Here is an 18,183-nt window from a genome sequence, read left to right on the forward strand (position 1 = left end):
ACATCACATCCAGCTTTCCTATCAAAGCTCTGCTGTCAAATAAATGCTTTGTTTTTAAAATGTGCTTTGGATGCTGTCTGAAAACTGCTGATTATGTCTGCATGCAAAGGTGTTGATGGTTGGAAAAACTATTTACTGCATTTGCCTTGCTTCACATTCTGATGGGATATACATTAAAAGTGAGAGTGGTGTTGATGGTTGCCATGGCAGCTTGTTATTTGATTGTTATTGGCATTGACAGTCACCTTAACACTTAACACAGTCCAAATCAGTGATCAAGTTACTGCCAGCTCTTTTCTCAACGTTGCAGAAACGTTTCAAACCCCAAAAAGAAAAACACACATTTAATAGTTGCAGCCTGGTCTGTGGTGTTACTTGAGTGTATGGATGAAATTAAAAAGGATATTTGAAGGAGAAAGACAGAAAACCCCACAGATTTTCAAAATTATTCAGGATCTCGCCATGGGAAAAGAATGCATTTTCTTTTTCATTTTCACAGCTGATGGAGTATTGCGAGTCACAATTTGTGACATATGATAAGAATCTAATTTGAGCAATACTGGTCGATTTATTTTCCAGTGCAGCAGCTCCAGCCTTTATATTTATCTGAAATAAAAGCTGAGCTAAGGCTGTCTAGTTTCTTGAGCTTAAGAACCAGACACTTCTGAATAATGATGTAAATAACAGACATATGCAAATTACATTTTTAAATGAGTTAAACTTGAGCCCACATTTGAATTTGAGGCAGACTGACTAAAATATAAGTTCAGTAGGCCATTCACTCATACTTCTGCCATAATTAGACTCAAGGGGACACAACTCATTGTTTTTTCACACTAAACAAGCCAAAACATGAGCAGAATTTCATATTCGCCTGCAGGGGAGCAAAACTTCAGTGGCATGACAGATTCGGGCCAGATTAAAGTCCAAATGTGGCTTCTTTGAGCACAGGCCAAAGACAGGCTATTTGATATGGAGAGAAATGAAACGAAAGGCAGAAGCGAGAGATGGCACACTGTAAAAATAAACAATTTGTTTTAACTTGAAAAAGTTAGTGACAGGCTGCCTTAAATATTAAGTTGACTGGATTTTAAAAGAGTAGTTAAGATAATTTTTAAAGATTCAAAACAAATTAACTTTTCTAGTCAAATAATATTAGTTCAGTTGTACCTAAGTCACATGTTCAGTAGTAACTCAGTTCTAAAACAGTTGCATGCTCTCAAATCTGTGAAGGCACCATTGCTGAAAGGTACATACAGGTTTTGGAGCAACACATTCTGCAATCCAGACAATGTCTTTTTCAGAGACTTCAGCAAGGTGAAGCCAGGACACATTCTGAATGTGTTCTAACAGCGTGGCTCAGTCGTGACAGAGTGCAAGTACTGGCCTGACTGCAGTCCAGACCTGTCTCCTATTGAAACTGTGTGGTGCATTATGAAGCAAAAAATATGACAACAGAGACCCCAGACTGTTGAGCACCTGCAGTCGCATATCAAGCAAGCATTGTAAAGAACTTCACCTTCCAAACTTCAAGAAATTAGTCCTCCATAACGCTTACTGAGTGTTGTTAAAAGAAAAGGTGAAGTAACACAGTTGTAAACATGCCCCTGTCACAACTTTTTGGGAATGTGCTGCATGAATCAAATTAGGAATGAGTGTATATTTACAAAAAACACTAAAGTTGATCAGCGTGAACATTAAATATCTTGTCTTTGTAAGGAATTCAATTAAACATAGGTTGAAAAGTTTTTACAAAACATTGCATTCTGTTTTTATTTATGTTTTATACAATATCACAACTTTTTTTTTTTTTGGAATTTCACACAAAGAGCTTAAGCTTCAGCTGCTCCTGTTGGAGCTACATGGTTCAATATGTGAAACTGCTCCCAGTCAATTTATTAAATTCTAAGTGTTAAGGGGGTAGGGACTGAATTCAATGAATAACCTTCATAATGGTTCACAGTGTTTGTATTATTGTGAAAACAAACAATCATGACTCATCTCAAAGTGTATTAGTGACACACAAGTTTCCATCATATATGTTAAAAAAAGAGGGGTGTCAGTGTGAAGTCTGCTAACATGCTGATCATGTTTACTTAGCGGATTGAACTCAGTACAGGATATTCAACTCATCATTTCAGGTCAAAAGACTTGAAGTTAGAAAAACTCATGTTTATAAACTCTTTATAAACTGAGTTGTTCTGAAAATAAATACCAGAAATTGTAAGTTCAATTAATGTGAATTGATACAACTTTTTATATTAAGTAAAATGAGAAAAGATTTGTTGATTCCACTAAATTCATGTATGATTTTTTTATTTATTTATTTTTTTTTACAGTGCACTTGGATCATCATGTAACAGACTGCAGACAGAGTGTCAGACAAAAGTACAGAGTGTGGACTGGAGCAGGCTAATTGTCACTATGTAGTATTGCAGAAGGGAGTAGTGATTGAGGCTAATGGAATAACACACACATCCACCCCGATGTGGCCACTTAAACAGACGGAGGTGTAGGTACGTGTGAGTGACCACTGGCCAGATAATGATGACCCATAATGCATTTTGTGGCGACAGAGGATTTGGGCACACATTTGGTTGGAGTGGATAGAGTGGATGGGCAGAAAATACAGAGGCATAAAGAGGAGAGAGGATGGGGGGGGGGTTAGGGTGGAGAGAGCATGTTTGTGTCGGGGGACGAGACAGGCGATGAGGTAATGAGAGATGGTTAAATAGAAAGAAAAAGTGTGAATAGAGGAGAGAGCGAGACAGAAAGAAGAGGAGGAGAGAAAAGAGTTACAGTCTCACCATGTCAATGAGGCTCTCTTGGATCCGGTTCAGTGTGGTTCTCAGTCTGCTGCTGATAAGGCCCAGACCCGATGACTCATACTGTAGAACAGACACACACACAGTTAAAAGTCTGCACCATGCACAGGCAGTTTTCTCTACAAGAACACACACTTCAGCAGAGTGTGAAAGCACGCATACACAAAACACAAGGCAGCATCTGCTCTCATCTCACGTAGTTGGAGGTGAGAGAATATTTACTTTCTTCCTTCTAGTAAGTCGACTCTAATCCAAAAAAGGAGGAGGAACTGGGAGGAGCAGGCATCAAAACTCAGACAATCACGACGGCTACCGTAGATAACAGAGGAGAGGTAAAAGAGGATGGGGGAGAGGGTGAAAGCACAGCAAACTCAACATCTAAATCGCTTTCCAATGCGCTTGATGTCACTTGAGAAAGCAAATCATACAGCGCACCTTAAGGGCTTCAAATCAACCACACTACAACAAGCGCTGACTAGTATTCTGGACTCACAAGGCAGGGTCAACCTTGTGTATTAGTCATAATGTGTTTGGAGATCTACTCTTACCAAGCAAGCAGGGCCCACCACCCTGGCGGTGCCTGCCTCTCTGCCACCATGAGCTGGCAAAGAAGGGCTTGGGACAGGCTATGGATGATGAATGGGCAGCAGAAAGGACAAACAAGAAGCAAAATTTTAAAATAACTGCAGCATTCAGAAAGAAGCAAACAAAAAGATACAGCTTAATTGAGGTAATGGATGGAATTACTCTTGTACAAGCTTACAGTATTCCTGCCTCACTTTTAATGATCTTTAATTTAGGAAAACTTTGTTCTAACTAATCAGAAACAGCAGATCAGCCAGGTAAGGTGAAATAGTTGGTAGCTTCCTTCTTTAGTCTCCACTCATTAACTTGTATGTTTTCTGAATCTGAAACTAACTTCTATTCTCTTCTATTCTTCAATATTCCTTTTACATCTCTCGTGTCTGTCCTTATTGTCTGTGTTTTAGAGGCTCGAACACCAAAGAGCAAAGAGTTCAAAGCTTCTCGATTGTCAACTTCAAACGTGTTTTAAAGCTTTCAAGTTGGACTGACTATATTTAGAAACTTACAAATTAGCTCTTGAAACCTTTGATATAAATGGGGCCTCACTCATCTCAAAGCATTTTATGCAATGCAAGACATTCAACTTGACATCAGTATAAAAAAAGAAAAGGAAACAATACAACAGCTGTTTGAGTCTACAACAACACTACAGGTCACATGTACAACACCACCTACTATACACTGTACAAATGGGCACATGGTAAAACAGTAAAGACAGAATGGTTAACAAATTAAAACATTAAAAGGCCATCATGCTGATTTTGCATACAAAGTTCAGTTTAATCACCACAGTTAGTACCACACAGCATGTGAAAACAGTTGTATAATGTCTAATGTGTCTCTGGAGGGAGCTCCCCAAGGTTTGAAACCCTAATGATGTCATCAGGGATACCCTGCTGATGTCATCAGGGTTATCTTAGTGTGAACTGAAAACTACAACTTTTTTCACAGCAGGCTTAAATTCAAAACTTCAGACGTAGGATTTGAAAAAGGTGGGCTTGGAGAAGGCAGGGAGAGTCTAATGAAAAATGCTATACTGAGTTGCATTATGGGAATTAGGTTCCCATACAGTTGAAAGCGAACATGAAACTAAAATAAAGCAGATAACTGAAAGTACAAACAACGGCGCAGGAGAGAAACTAAACTTAAAACCACAGAGATTCAGTTAGAAGCTAAAAAAAATGCTGAGAGCTAAACACAAAAACATCTTTCATTCTGTTCTTGTGCACAGACATGAGTTGAGTTCTGCAACACACACTTGTTTGGAGTGGCAAAGGGTCATCACAGGTTGGAGACAGTTGGCGTAACATCAATGCAACCCACTTGGAGGCGGGTCTGACGTGCTTTGGTCCCACTCTGGAGATGGTCCATCTTGGGCATGACTCAGTATAGCTCAGCACTTTATAACTGGTAATGGAAATGCCCTTTAAAAGTCACGAATCTCGACTTCTGGACTTTGATTTTCACCATTTTATTTATAAAGCTTCTTTTGAGTTCTCAAACTTAGGAAAAATGGAATACAAATTTCCTGGAGTTAAAAAGCCTTGCATAAGAGGATAAAATTGTAACTCCAACTTTAAACTAACCAAGCTACCAGTGAAGAACTGTTAACTTAGATTACAGGCTTAATTCAGCATGCTTCACAATTATCTGAAAGAAGATATAAAGCAATTGTGAGAGTGGGGGATATTTTATTGTATTTTACGTCACAAGCGGCTCTGAAGACTTTGACTTGCACATGCGCATGCAAGATAAATAGCATCCATGAAGAACTGTCAGTGGGAGTCAGGATTCCCGAATGAAAAAGAACTATTTCTAAGCTTGCTGCTAGTTTTCCAGAGAAGAAATTTCAAATGTGAGATACTTTCCTGATATGCTCTCGCTCTCTCTGCAGCTCTATCTCAATACATCATTCATTCTTTCAGTAGCCAGCCTCTCTCTTCCCTTCTCTCTGCCATCATTTTGCTTAAACAACGTCACATTGTAAAGTCCTCCATCTTTATCTTCTCTCTGTCTTATTCTCTTTTCCTTACTAAATCCCTCTTCTGTTTGTTCTTAGAATAGGCACTTGAGTGAAATCCAGGTTGTTCCCATGGGGCACAGCATTTCGTACTTTTTAAACATTAGTCATTTGTCCAAAAAATGTCTGTGTCCCAGTCCCAGCAGCAGACAAGCCCAGTTGTTAATGGTGATGGAGAGCATGGCACATAATGCATCTTCAGCATATGAGTGACAGACTCAATAGTGCAGCTTGATTTGACAGGGCCAATACACACAGATAATGGACTATTTACTCTTTTGAATATTAATGCCACACATTACTCCTCAAGTGAAGAAGTCAGACTGCTCCATCTTGATTCCAGTGGTGTAAAGAGAGCAGAGCCTAGGTCAGAATACCAGCATAGGTACACAGCAATTTCCATAAGCTTTTAAAAAATTCATGGGGACATTAGCATTTTCCTGTAGGTGCCACTTGGAGTGAGACTATTCATGAAATGGGTGGGTTCATGAAATTACACTTAATGAGGACTAGTGGAAAAAAGAGGAAGCGGGGGTTTCAAAGCGATGCAGACAGAGATAAAGAGTGGCATGGGAGTAATGACAGGAAAGGGATGAAAGACAAGTGATGCTACGTGAAAGGAGCAGAGCGTGTAATATTAAGGATAATGTACGGCACAAAAGAAAGAAAAGAAGAAGGGCAAGAAGCTTGACTTAGAAAAATGACATACAGTAAATGTGTAGAGGGAGAGGGAACAGGGAGTGTAAGACAAGGTATACAGTGATATAGAGAAAGAGTGATGTGAATAAAGTCCTGAAGAAACACACTCGTGCTGTTCATGGACCCTCAGTGGTCAGATTAACCAGTGTGTCCCTCATCACTCACACACACACACACACACACACACACACACGCACACACACACACAGACACACACACATCAATAACGTGTATTGGAAGAGCCCCCGCAGAGCTCTCAACCTCTTTATCGCTTCTACCTCAATGGGACACCAGTCATTTTGTTGCTATCATTACCACTTCCCCGAGGGTGATACTGACACAAATGCTGTTTTCTTTCTTTGTGAGGCACAGTATAAATGACATAATAGTCTTTAGATGGAGTGGGGGAGACTGCGCTCGCACACTGTAACCTATCGTTCAACTGAAATCTTTACTGAGACAGACAGCAATGACAGAAGATGGAAGCAGTGTCTCTTCCCATCCCACTGTATATCATCTAATAAATCACTTGAATTCATGAGCTTATAAATAATTCAGAAGTCCGTATTTTGAAATAAAGTAAGACAATTTTGTCAAAGCACCAGAAGTAATATTATGTAACTACAGAATCGTAATGAAAAAAAAATACTTCTGACTTCTACTTGTTGGGTATAGTTAATATACTTCTTTATTTTTAGCAGCAATGCAAGAGATGACACACGCCTGCACAGTATGATAATCTTTTTTTTTTTTTTTTTTTTTGCTTTTAATGTGTTTGTGGAGCATTTTAAGCAATTTTATTAGAGAAATGACAGGAAATCAAGGAAGAGATAGATGTCCAAATGACTTCTCAGACTTAGAACAGGGATGTTGCAGTGGTTTTCAAACTGGGGTCCCCTGGAAAAGGAGGAACTTTTAGCACATTTTTTGGGAGTTGGAACAACAAGGGAAGAAATAGGGTTGGTGGTGTTGTCTGATTGTAATTTATAGTGATCCTAGTTTGATCACTGATTTACTGTGAAGACTTTATCATCTTCAAGCATAAAATAAAGAAATTACTCAAAGGGGTTCCTTAAAACAAAATACTCTAGAAACTGAGGGTCCGTCTTACAATGTGCATCTACTTTGGGGTTCCTATAGACACATATAGACATATATGCTCCTTTATGTCTTCTAGTTTTTCTATTTATAGTTTAAGTTGAAGTATTTAGTTACTTTCCCCTTTAACTGCCTCATTGCTCCTGAACATAATATAAATATACAGTGTGTAATTAAACAGTAGAAAAGCAATTAAAAAACACTGTACCATGTCATTGCGTCCAAAGAAGGTGTAGACGGCGTACAGGTAGTAGTCAAAGAGCTGTGACACACAGTGGATGACATCGAAGGCGATTGGCTTCAGGATGTTCATCATCTGCATGTACTTCCCTGTGTGGAGATGATGGAAAATAAACAGTTAACCAGAAATGTGTTGGACAAGATTATTTTGTTTGTTGTTTGGTTGCATACCAGAGTGTGACACAGTACACACAAATACTGAGTTTTATTTATGACCTCAGTCTTTTTTTCACAATTAATATGCAATGAATGTAATGGTTCTGTTCTTAAATACATCTTATATGAAATTAAAAGAGTTAAACTACAGTAAGGTAATCATAGAGAAACCGCATCCTTTAGGGAAACACTTCAGCAGAAATGCACTGCATTTGCATACACTTGAGGGCAAGGATTTAATTTTGCAGCAAGGTAATAAAGGCACTGAGTACAAGAGGTACAGGAGTGTAACAAAGTTACCATTGACTCAGAACTGATGAATGGAAGAAAGAAAAGCAGAAATAAACTCAATCTCTCCAGCTTCGCCACTGAGACAGCACTATTTCTCTCACACTCTCATTTTTCACGCCCCTTCTCTTGAATTCTACACCAAGAACTCGGGGAGCAATCTAACTCCATCAAAGAGCTGCCGAAACTCAATTAGAAGTGATTGCTTGGAATCAAACTTTGGCGTTTCACTCAGTTTTGCCACACGGCTCTAAATCAATATCACCGATTGTGTGGAGAAAAAGACAAAAGTAGAAAAAAAAAGATTTGTCCTGTATGAACAGAAAATGAACAGTCTGAAATGAAAACAAGCCACAGGAGCAGACATTTTTTTATAGTTTGAAATGTTAAGAATAGCAGCAGATGTGTATGCGCATCAGTTATTAAATGAATCCATATTACCGAGGATTTATTCAGCTACACAACCCACACAGGAGAGATAACTGCCTCGTCTAATTCCTTTTCACACATGAAAATCACATCAGGAGGGTCACATCGCCAAAGGGCTCGCATTGCCAAGGAAGGGCCATAATGTCTTCAAAGCCACGTCAAAGAGAAGTGTAAGCCCCTCTTTGGAAATGAAAGGTCAGAGCCCCGGGCAGAGGCTAACCATTATTAGTGCAGCTCAGTCACACAGGTAGCAACGGACACCTGAGCGTGCCGATTGCGATGAGCTGCTGGCTTAATCGGTGATTAAATGGAAATCTCAGCAGGTTGGAGAAGACACCCACTGTGGCTGAGTCTGGGCTGCTCTCAAGGGAAGGTAAGCGATGGAGTGCGTGCATGCGTGCGTGTGTGTGTGTGTGTGTGTGTGTGTGTGTGTGTGCGTGCGTGCGTGTGTGTGACTCACCAACAAGCCGGATGACGTTGAGAGTGGTGTTGGTGAGGATTGGTGCGTTGGTCTTATTCAGGTTGTAGTCAGACTTTTTCTTGCTTCTTATGGTCTCCCGGGACACACTGCAGGAGGAGGAGGCAAGAGAGAAAGAGAAAGTGCACTCTGAGAAATAAAGGTGCTAACTAGAACCATGCAGAGTTCTTTGGCTTGTTTCCAGCTGGAACCCTTTCATAGAGCTCTACCTAGAACCCATCATAAAGGGTCATACCTAGAACCCCCTACGAGAGGTTCTACAGAGAACTCTTCTGTGGTGTAATGAACCAGAAACGTCTCTGGGGCTTCTATCCAGAACCTTTCCACCTTCTAAGGGTGCTAACAAGTACCCACCAAGTGGTTTCTACTGAGAACTTTTTTTTTATATTGCAACACTTTTATCTAGAACACACTCCTGGTTTCTACAGAGAACCTTTTTATATTCCAAGTCTTTATTCCAGAACCCACCAAGGGGGTTCTACAGAAACGTTTGTACTGATAATCTTTTAATATGTGAAGGATTTTATCTTAAAAACATTCAAGGGATTCTACCAAGAACCCTTTCATATTCAAGGGTTTTACCGAGAACACATTCAGGGGGTTCTGGAGAGAATCTTTTTATACTCCAAGGGTTTTATCTAGAACCCACCCTGCCAGCTGCACTTAGAACCCTTTTATATTCTACGGGTTTTATCTAGAACTACCCAGGGGGTTCTACCGAGAGTCCTTTCATATTATGTTACAAAGAACCTTTGATAAACCCTTTATGAAAGAGTTCTTCAAGAATTTCAACAATCCTTGAAGAACTATCTCTCAAAAAGGGTTCTTTGGATGAAAAGTGTTCTTAATTGAACCCTTGGTCTTACAAAGAACCCCTGATGCACCCTTTCTCCAAAAAAGGGTTTTTTAGAAGTAAGTGGTTCTAGGTAGAACCTCATCCCAGCCGGAAGAACCTTAATTTCTTAAAGTGTGGGGCAGACTCATGAGAAAAGGACAGACTCTTTAATATATGTTAACATCACTAATCCTCAGCAGTGATTGGCCAGGTTCAAAACCTTAGTGCGGGTCAGAGGCTTGTAATTGATCAATCAGAACCCATTACACAAGGCAGAAGACACAGAAGGACGCTGCTGGTGATGTCTCTGAACTGGTGGTCCTGGAGCACCAGACCCCTGACTCCGATCATCGAGCCATATTAACCAGCAGTCATTACATGGGCTTTCTAATTTCTGGATGTGACCATGCGATCCATTCAATAATTAACAATTAGCCATTCCTGCTTATAAGAATGGGAAATTAGCATTTTAGTGACTATAGGCTAATGTCAGGTTAATACACATGGGAAGCAGGAAATCGAAATGTGGTGAGACTTAAAGCAAAAATGATCAGGCATCTGGGACCTGTGAAGTAATGAGACTCAACCCTGAGCACAAACATCATGATACCATTAATAAGTAATTGTACATTACATGATCATTATACTGGTGTTTATGTGATAAGGAGCTTCTGAATAAGTAATAGTATTTTATGTGTTGTTTCCCATGCAAATCTGGCCTAAAATCTGATGTCAGCTCTCAGCTATGCACAAACACACATACATGCTTTCTGTTCTTGCATAATGCCACACGCAAGCCACACACAAGCCTGGTGTGAACCACTGAAAACACACCTGGAAATTAAAGTGTGATGCAGACTCGCAGCAGAGAGAGAGAGGTGTGATTTGTGTGAGAAAGGGAGCATGGGAATATGGACAGGAGTATCAATGTGATATAAATTGTTTGATCATGAAGCCTAGTGTGACCCTACAATCTTGTGACTTACACTGTAGACTGGAGTCTAAATCGGTGTTACATACATGTCTCCTCTATGCTGTCCAAGCATTGTTTGTCTCATCAAACATCCTATAAGTCATTATAATGATTCATAAAACAATGAGTTAGTATCTCAAAATTATGATCTAGTTAAGTCATTATTTTGAGATACTGACTCATTATTTTGAAATAGTATCTAAATGTATTATATACAAGTATAAATAAGAAATAAAAATAAAATCATCTTTAACTCCTAAGTTAAATTCATTGTTTTTATGGACAGTTTTTAACATGCTTAGATAGTAAGTGCTGCTGGTAACTGCCTTCCTGATAATAAAATAAACCAAATATAAAACTTTCTTCAACTGCATTCAAATTTCTCTTTGAATTGAAAACTGGGTCCTTTCGCACAAAGTGGAGAGGAGTGCATGATTTCAGCCGCCTTTATTAAACAGTCTTTCAATGGTCTCGATCATGTAGGCAGAGGTGGAAAGAAAGAGAATTTTTCATGGGTAGACAAAAAGCTTTATACAAGCTTTCTGTCTGCTTAGCAGGGCTAGGCAGAGGTGAGCTAAAATTAACATTGCTGATGGCATAAAAAGTGGCACAAGACTTCACCTCCTTTTAGAATCCTTTTTTTTCAAAGATTCAAGGACATATTTGTCTCTGTGATTAACACAAGTCATTTCTTTTTGTGTCTTATGGTCACTTATTTTCATACATTTGAAATAGTCAGGAGCAGAAATGATGTGTCTTCAGAGTGGTATAAAACAATTAAACTTGGAGCTGACCTCTTTAGAGGGGCGTCACCCGTCTGCTCGTCAACGTAGTCCTGCTTGAGCTCCTCAGGGACATCGCTGTCGCTGTCGTAATCTTGATACACACTCTTCTCCAGCTCGTCTGACTCATACTTAAGAAAAGGGGAAGAGAAAGATCAGACAGAAGTCACATAAAGGTATGATCAGCGCGAAGAACAGATACAGCACACATAAAGTCAGTAAAACGGATAAAAACAAAGTTGAACACTGTTATAACATGCTGTGAAAGTTTGCTGACACATCAACAGCTGTGGAAGACAAGTGTAGAAAAATCTGATGCCATGGGGAAATCGTGTTGTTATCACTGCTGTTCATCAGATAACACGCAGGAAAAACAAACTGCCTACTGAAGAAAAAACTGTGTAAAACCAAATTATGTTAAAGGGCTGTGATTAAATTATCTAAAATTTATTTGAAATGAAAGTGTAACATCCCTATCTCACAGCCCTGTTGAGCACATAACCATGAAACGACTGGCTGGAGGAGAAAAAGCAGAGTTTGGTTGAAGTGCCCCTGAAAGACAATATTTTCTTTGTCCTTAACTGCAAGCTCAGGCAACACAACAGCCATATAGAAAGGATTACAAGCTTAAGAGCAAGCCAAGCTTGGGTTCCTGTAAGCCTAATACGTTAGATAGTGGAATATTGCTTTTGATGTTGAGCCTGAAAGAAAAATATATCAATATATAAAAGAAGTGGGTGATCTGTTGAGGCACCTGTCTAATCTCTCCTTTCTATTCCTGAAGAGAAATACTGTTTCATTCATGAAATAAGCCTTGTAGAAACAACTTACTTATTTTGGACTTTATATAAGTCATAGGAGGAGCACATGTGTGTAACATCCACAGCATCAGGCAATATTCTGTGGCTCACTGTATTCATGCTATACGCATCTGGTTAAAGCCTACAGAGGCCTTAACAGAAATTACGATTTCTTCTCTCCGTGTTTTGGTGTCACTATACCTCAGTCTGCTATCAGAGCTGACAAGTGCCACTTGAGACTCTGCAGTGGTCACGGGTATTTATTTGCTCCAGCTCTGATCAGCAGAGATGTATTCACAACACCCAGGTGGACACGCTATTTTCACCCTTTTCAGAGCAGGAAATGAAGGCTCGTCACCTCTTTTGCCCCTTTTTCATGCACATGTGCCCAGGGCAGCGGAGTCTGCACACACATGAAGGTGTGTGTTTAGTGATGAAGCGCTCAACTTTAGTCAAGTGACTGAACGGTGTGTCTAACAGTGCATTTTACTTTATATAAATTCTTCTTCTTCTTCTTTACCCACCACTATTTTGTTACCTATGAAGCAGCAAAATTAGGAAATGTCAGGTTTTCACTGGCAGTAACTCAACATGAGTCCTATCAGCTGAAATCAAACATGAAAGCGACACAGGAGAGAAACTAAACTTCAAACCACAGGGATATTTGTAAGTAGTATTTGCAATGTCTTGTCTTGTATTTTTCATCTATGTATGACATCAATGTGCACTCAACTCGTAACTTGGCTGCCTTTGCTGGTAAATAAAAATAAAAACAGTTACACACATAAGTTATTATTTCAAATTTTCTAATATACAATGTTGTCAAAAGTGTATGAGACTACTGCTGAGAAACGCAAAGAAGACAGGCAAACCTCAGAGGCTGAAAAATGAAGCCAATGCGGAAATGCATAAAACTGCAGTTCCTCAAATGGCCACTTGAGGCTGGCTGAAAATAAAAGTGTTTACAGCTGGGTACAAAAACGGTTTTGGTCTCTATAGCTGGCTTGCAAGTTCTTGATAACTGTACCAGATAGATTTTTTATAGAATTAACCTGTTTAAATCATCTAAGGCTTAAAGTTATGCATAATTAAGGGCAAGCACCACCGTCAACCATTTTGGGCTTAGCCAGGGGTTGGACGGAGTCAGGCACTGCCAAGATGGTGATGAACAGAGCCACCACACTGTGGGCTTCAAAACGGCCTCATGGCGTCTTCAAACTGCAGTAACAACAAATGTGGGATGTTTATTGATTCTCCAGCACCACCTTAAGAGCACAATAGTAGCTACTGTTCTGCTGTTGTTTAGTGTAATGGTACATGCAGTGGCCATTATGTTTTTACATTTAGAGTTGTCAGGCAAGCAGAAGTGCTTGTTTTCAGTTGCTGGACAAGCCAAGAGGCTTACACTCCAAAAAAAAAAAAAATCAAGCTAGGCTGGTCTCTTCTGGCTTTGAAGATGCAGTTGCACAAAGCGTACAATAGATGTAGAGTGAAACAGGCTTTCAAAGATAGAAAATAATGATTTCTCCTCTCTGTCAATTATGTATGGAGCTAAAGTGGAAGGCCTAGTAGTTTTACTGGACACACACAGGCTGCTAGCAAAGTGAATAGTAGTAAAACATTTCTTTCAAGGTGAAATGCTGCCTATTTATATTTAACACAAAACACAGAGTAGAAAATGTGTTTCTAAGAAATAAAAAGGATTCCAATATTGCAGGGCTAGATACTAAACATTGCCCTAAAATAGCATACTAGGGGTGTACTGCTTTGCTGAGGACGATAACTGAATTCTGATGAAGACCCCAAAATATCCATAGAAAAATGGCCCTACTTTATTACATACATCTCTACACTTAAGTCTTTTATTTGCCCTGCTGCTGGATCTCCCCACAGGTTTCATTTGCTATTTAACAGCTCATAAAGTAAGTCAGACAACATGTTAAAGTGTTATAATAATCATGGCAGGTTGTGCACTGCTGGCCCTCCACTGTCAATAAACGTTTGTTATGGCCCTGTCGATGACAGCTTGAGGGCTGCTGTAAACCATTTAATGACCCACAGTGGTTGCGTCCCAATTAATCAAGTTGTCTCTTTATTAACTTGTTTGGTAAGGCACCTCAACAGGTAGCCTTGTTAATTAGACATGTGAGTAGGTGTATCTGACAACTTGACAGAATCGGCAGTAAATGATCACAACTGCTTCCGTGTTTCGCGTCTATAAACTGCTTTTGCAGCTTTTTGACTGACTTGGCAAAACACATTTCACACTAATACAAGTGATTCCAAACCATTAAGCAGGCGTCAATTGCAAGCATGTTTTGCTATTGCCTTTCCTTTGTCACTTACCCCATTAGATGCCAGCACATCCTCTGTCTCCTCCTCTTTGTGCTCAGTGTGCATCTCAAAGGGGTTTCCCTCCTGAAGATACTGCTGGAACAAAGACAGCTCCTCCTGAGCCGGGCTGGCCGAGGACACGGCCTGCCTGCTCGGGGAAACGGACGGAGAACGACACTGGCCCATGAACTTAAACTCCTGGATTAGAGAGGATGTGACAGAGACACACAAGCGAGCGGACGAGGAAACACAGGAAAAAAGGTTTAGAAACCTGAGCATTTTAGAACTTGACCTGCATTACGGCTGTATTTTCAAGTCATTTTTAATCAGCAATAATCACTAGGTAGAATTTAGTGGTAGAAAATAGAAAACACAGTGTGCAGATCTATGAATAACACAACCTAACAGGTCCGGCACGTCTTAGCATGCCTAGGTACTGGCTCAAAGAAAAAAACATCAGCAAACTGTCTGCTTGTAAGGAGACTTGCTTGTTCTTGCATCATTTCTTGTTTTCTTTCAAGTCATAGATCTTAAACAATGGGGTCTCCTGCAGGTTAATCAAACCTATCTGTATAATTGAACTGATTTATGATTTACTTCATTTATTGAGAAAAACTTCATCTTCATTCGCTGAAAGAATTTAAAATGGATCCTATATGGTCAAATCAAAAATGATATGCAATGTTTGGGAAGAACTTTAAAGATAAAAATAAGCAGCAAGCCGCAAGTGACAAAGATAATGTGAGGAAATGCCTGCATCATTTAGCTGGAGAACAGACTCAACAACCTAAATTCAGGTATGTAGAGCATAATCAACAAATTCTGAAGAAATTTAAAATGCTTCAAGGATTTAAATGCTCAGATATCATCACTTTCAGGTGTATATTGTGCATGGATCTGGATTAATTTTACAACAGGCTGTTCTATGATTAAAAAGATAGGAGACCAAGGTTGGTTCAGATTACCTTAAAATGTACTGAGCTGTTGATTACAAATTCCTTACTTTTTGCAATTTTGTATTTAGTAATGTAAACCACTGGATTACAAAAATGGAATTTCATCTCAATACGTTTGGATTACTTCAAAATCAAACGTAGAAAATACTGCATGTCTACTTACTTATACTAAAAACTAGATGCAGCAACAAACAACTGACTTGCACAAACACAACTTTTTCTTTTTAACATGTTCAATACAGATACAATGTATGTCTTTTGTGGAGCAGCTGTTTAAAAAGTGCTTTTCATGAGTTATCAGAGCACTGATTATCATGAAAAAGGTTTCATAGTATTATAATTACCATTTTGTAAAGGTGTAATCAAAAATATAATCAAGTAATCCTGGACAATGTAACTATATTCTAATTACACATTTTTCAAATGTAATCTGGGCTGACTAAAGTTAAAGTAATCTAATGATACACAGCATGTATACTGTATATTGCATTGTCATATTTATGTGACTTTTCATAGTACCAGCAGTCTGTTCTACACAGTGCTGGTAAAGGGTTAAAGTCATAAAAATACACTGTCCCAGCTGGAAGCCTATAACAAACACATTCAAAATAACCCAACTTCAATCTTTTTTTAATGCCAGCCAGGCTTTAATGTACATCTCCTGTTTAGCATCTAGTACTGTAGACATACAAAATTCTCATGGCAGCGGCGTTACAATGAAGATTCTGTGTGTTTGTTCAAAATGTGCCCAAGCATGAAGGGAAAAACAAGATGTATGAAAATGAAAAATTAGACTCTGATTTAGCTCCATTTATCTTTCTGACATTTCTTTCTTTCCATTTATCATTTCTGCATTTAGACGAAGTGAGCTGAACATGTTGTGAGTTGATTATGGTGCATATCCATGAGATACCTACAACATTTTGGTTTGGGTTGTGTGCGATCCATATTAGGCTCTGATATTCAAAGCTTTATTTTTAACTATTGCTCATGGGTGCAGGAAATGAAACCCTCTAACATACACACCACATGGGACAACATCCGTTTTTTCTTCTTCTGTGTATAACGTGCAGTAAACTTTCCTCCTCCTATGTTGATACGAAGGCTGAAACGCTTGCACACCCACACACATATACGCACAGAGATCATTGAGCAGGAGGAGCCCCTGCTTTTCATATCCTAATGTAAATTGCACAGTGGTGGGAGTGTGTGATGAGTGACAGTGAAGAACAAATGAATGGTACCATGCTTCATCCTCTAGCTTCAGATATGAATTTTACTCACATGGAGCTGGGCGATGTTAAAGTTAGACTTGACAGGGCACAGTTCCCACGTCTCATTTTCCAGAAACATCCTCAGCTCTTCCAGTCGTGCCCTGAGGGGTTGAAAAGAGACAAAAGGGAACGGGGATGAGTGAAAAAAAAAAAGTCAAGAAGAGGAGTGAAAAAGTTAAAACGAACAAGCCTGTCCATTTTTGACCTCCTGCCATTTTGTACATTCAAGCTGCTCCTCAGTTCTGTGAGTCCTGATGAAATGTGCCGCAGAGGTCACTGATACCCAGTGAAAAGGAAGAAGTGTCTGCGCATGGTGTGAGCGTGATATGTTTCACAGCTCACGTCAGCCACCCTGGTGCTCACCCGCGAGGTCAGTATTGGGTCTTTGTGTGCGAAATGTCCGAGGAGTGTTGACTTCAAACACAGTGGTATCTCTTGTCACTTGTCATAGAGGTGTTTGAAGTATGAGACGTGAGAGAATTTGGAACAGTGGCAAGAGAAAGGGAAGCCGTGTGTGTAGATATAAAGAAAGGACATCAATTTAACTTTTTGGCTACGTAGAGTATGCTACAAACCCTCAATCCAAAAAAGCTGTGATGCTAAATAAAACATTATAAAAAACAACAACAACAAAAATGGAGTGCATAATTTGCAAATACTTTTCAGGTATTTCATGTTCAATTGATAAACTTTATTCCTTTTTGTAGCTATACGCTCATTCTGAATTTGATGCCCACAACATGTTCCAAAAAAGTTGGGATGGGGGTATGTTTACCACTGTGTTACATCACCTTTTCTTTTTTTCTTGAAATAAACAGTGGCGTCACCTCGGTGTTTCTCAATCCTGGTCCTCAGGGACCCCTGCCCTGCATGTTTTAGATGTTTCCCTGCTCCACCACACCTGATTCAAATGATCAGGTTGTTGTCAGGCTTCTGCAGAGGCTTGAATTGCCTTGTGTATGAATGGTGCTATATAAATAAAATTGCCTTGCCTTGCCTTGCCTACAAAAACCAACAAAGTTTACTTTGAACATCAAATACCCTGTCTTTGTACTGTATTCAAATTAATACAAGAAAAGAATTTTAATTCATTTTAATCTGTCCCAAGTTTCTTGGAATTGGGGTTTGTAAATTAACTATGTTCAACCAGTCCATTTTGCATCATTTTCTTAGAGTTATATTCCTCTGGTGTGATGAATTTTGAATTTAAAGGATATTAAAACTTTGAAAACACTTCAATCACTCAGAGAAAATGAGAACTGATGGCACAGCTCTTGGATATTTATCATGTCTGATCCCTAACAATTTCATTCTGTCCTTTGCACCCGCTGGCTAACAATACATCCACCCTGATGACTGAGTGTGTCACTGCAGGCAGCTGACAGACAAAGTTCACTGATGGGTAATCTCT

General features: G+C 39.3%; 1 protein-coding gene across 2 annotated transcripts in view; it reads right to left on the minus strand.

The window, feature by feature from the left end:
• Nucleotides 1-18,183, minus strand: part of vps50 (VPS50 EARP/GARPII complex subunit) — a 138,848-nt gene that overhangs the window by 38,631 nt on the left and 82,034 nt on the right. The window contains exons 17-23 of one of the 2 annotated variants that reach the window (XM_084739154.1): nt 16,783-16,873; nt 14,555-14,740; nt 11,421-11,539; nt 8,801-8,907; nt 7,436-7,557; nt 3,374-3,451; nt 2,808-2,888 (exon numbers count right to left, since the gene is read on the minus strand). In XM_084739154.1, coding sequence (XP_084595280.1) covers nt 2,808-2,888; nt 3,374-3,451; nt 7,436-7,557; nt 8,801-8,907; nt 11,421-11,539; nt 14,555-14,740; nt 16,783-16,873 — 784 coding nt within the window. The remainder of the gene's footprint in view (nt 1-2,807; nt 2,889-3,373; nt 3,452-7,435; nt 7,558-8,800; nt 8,908-11,420; nt 11,540-14,554; nt 14,741-16,782; nt 16,874-18,183) is intronic. The other variant, XM_084739153.1, reaches the window with a different exon arrangement.

Source organism: Lutjanus erythropterus, chromosome 16 (assembly GCF_056507025.1).
Source record: "Lutjanus erythropterus isolate fLutEry1 chromosome 16, fLutEry1.hap2, whole genome shotgun sequence".
Lineage (NCBI taxonomy): Eukaryota > Metazoa > Chordata > Actinopteri > Lutjaniformes > Lutjanidae > Lutjanus > Lutjanus erythropterus.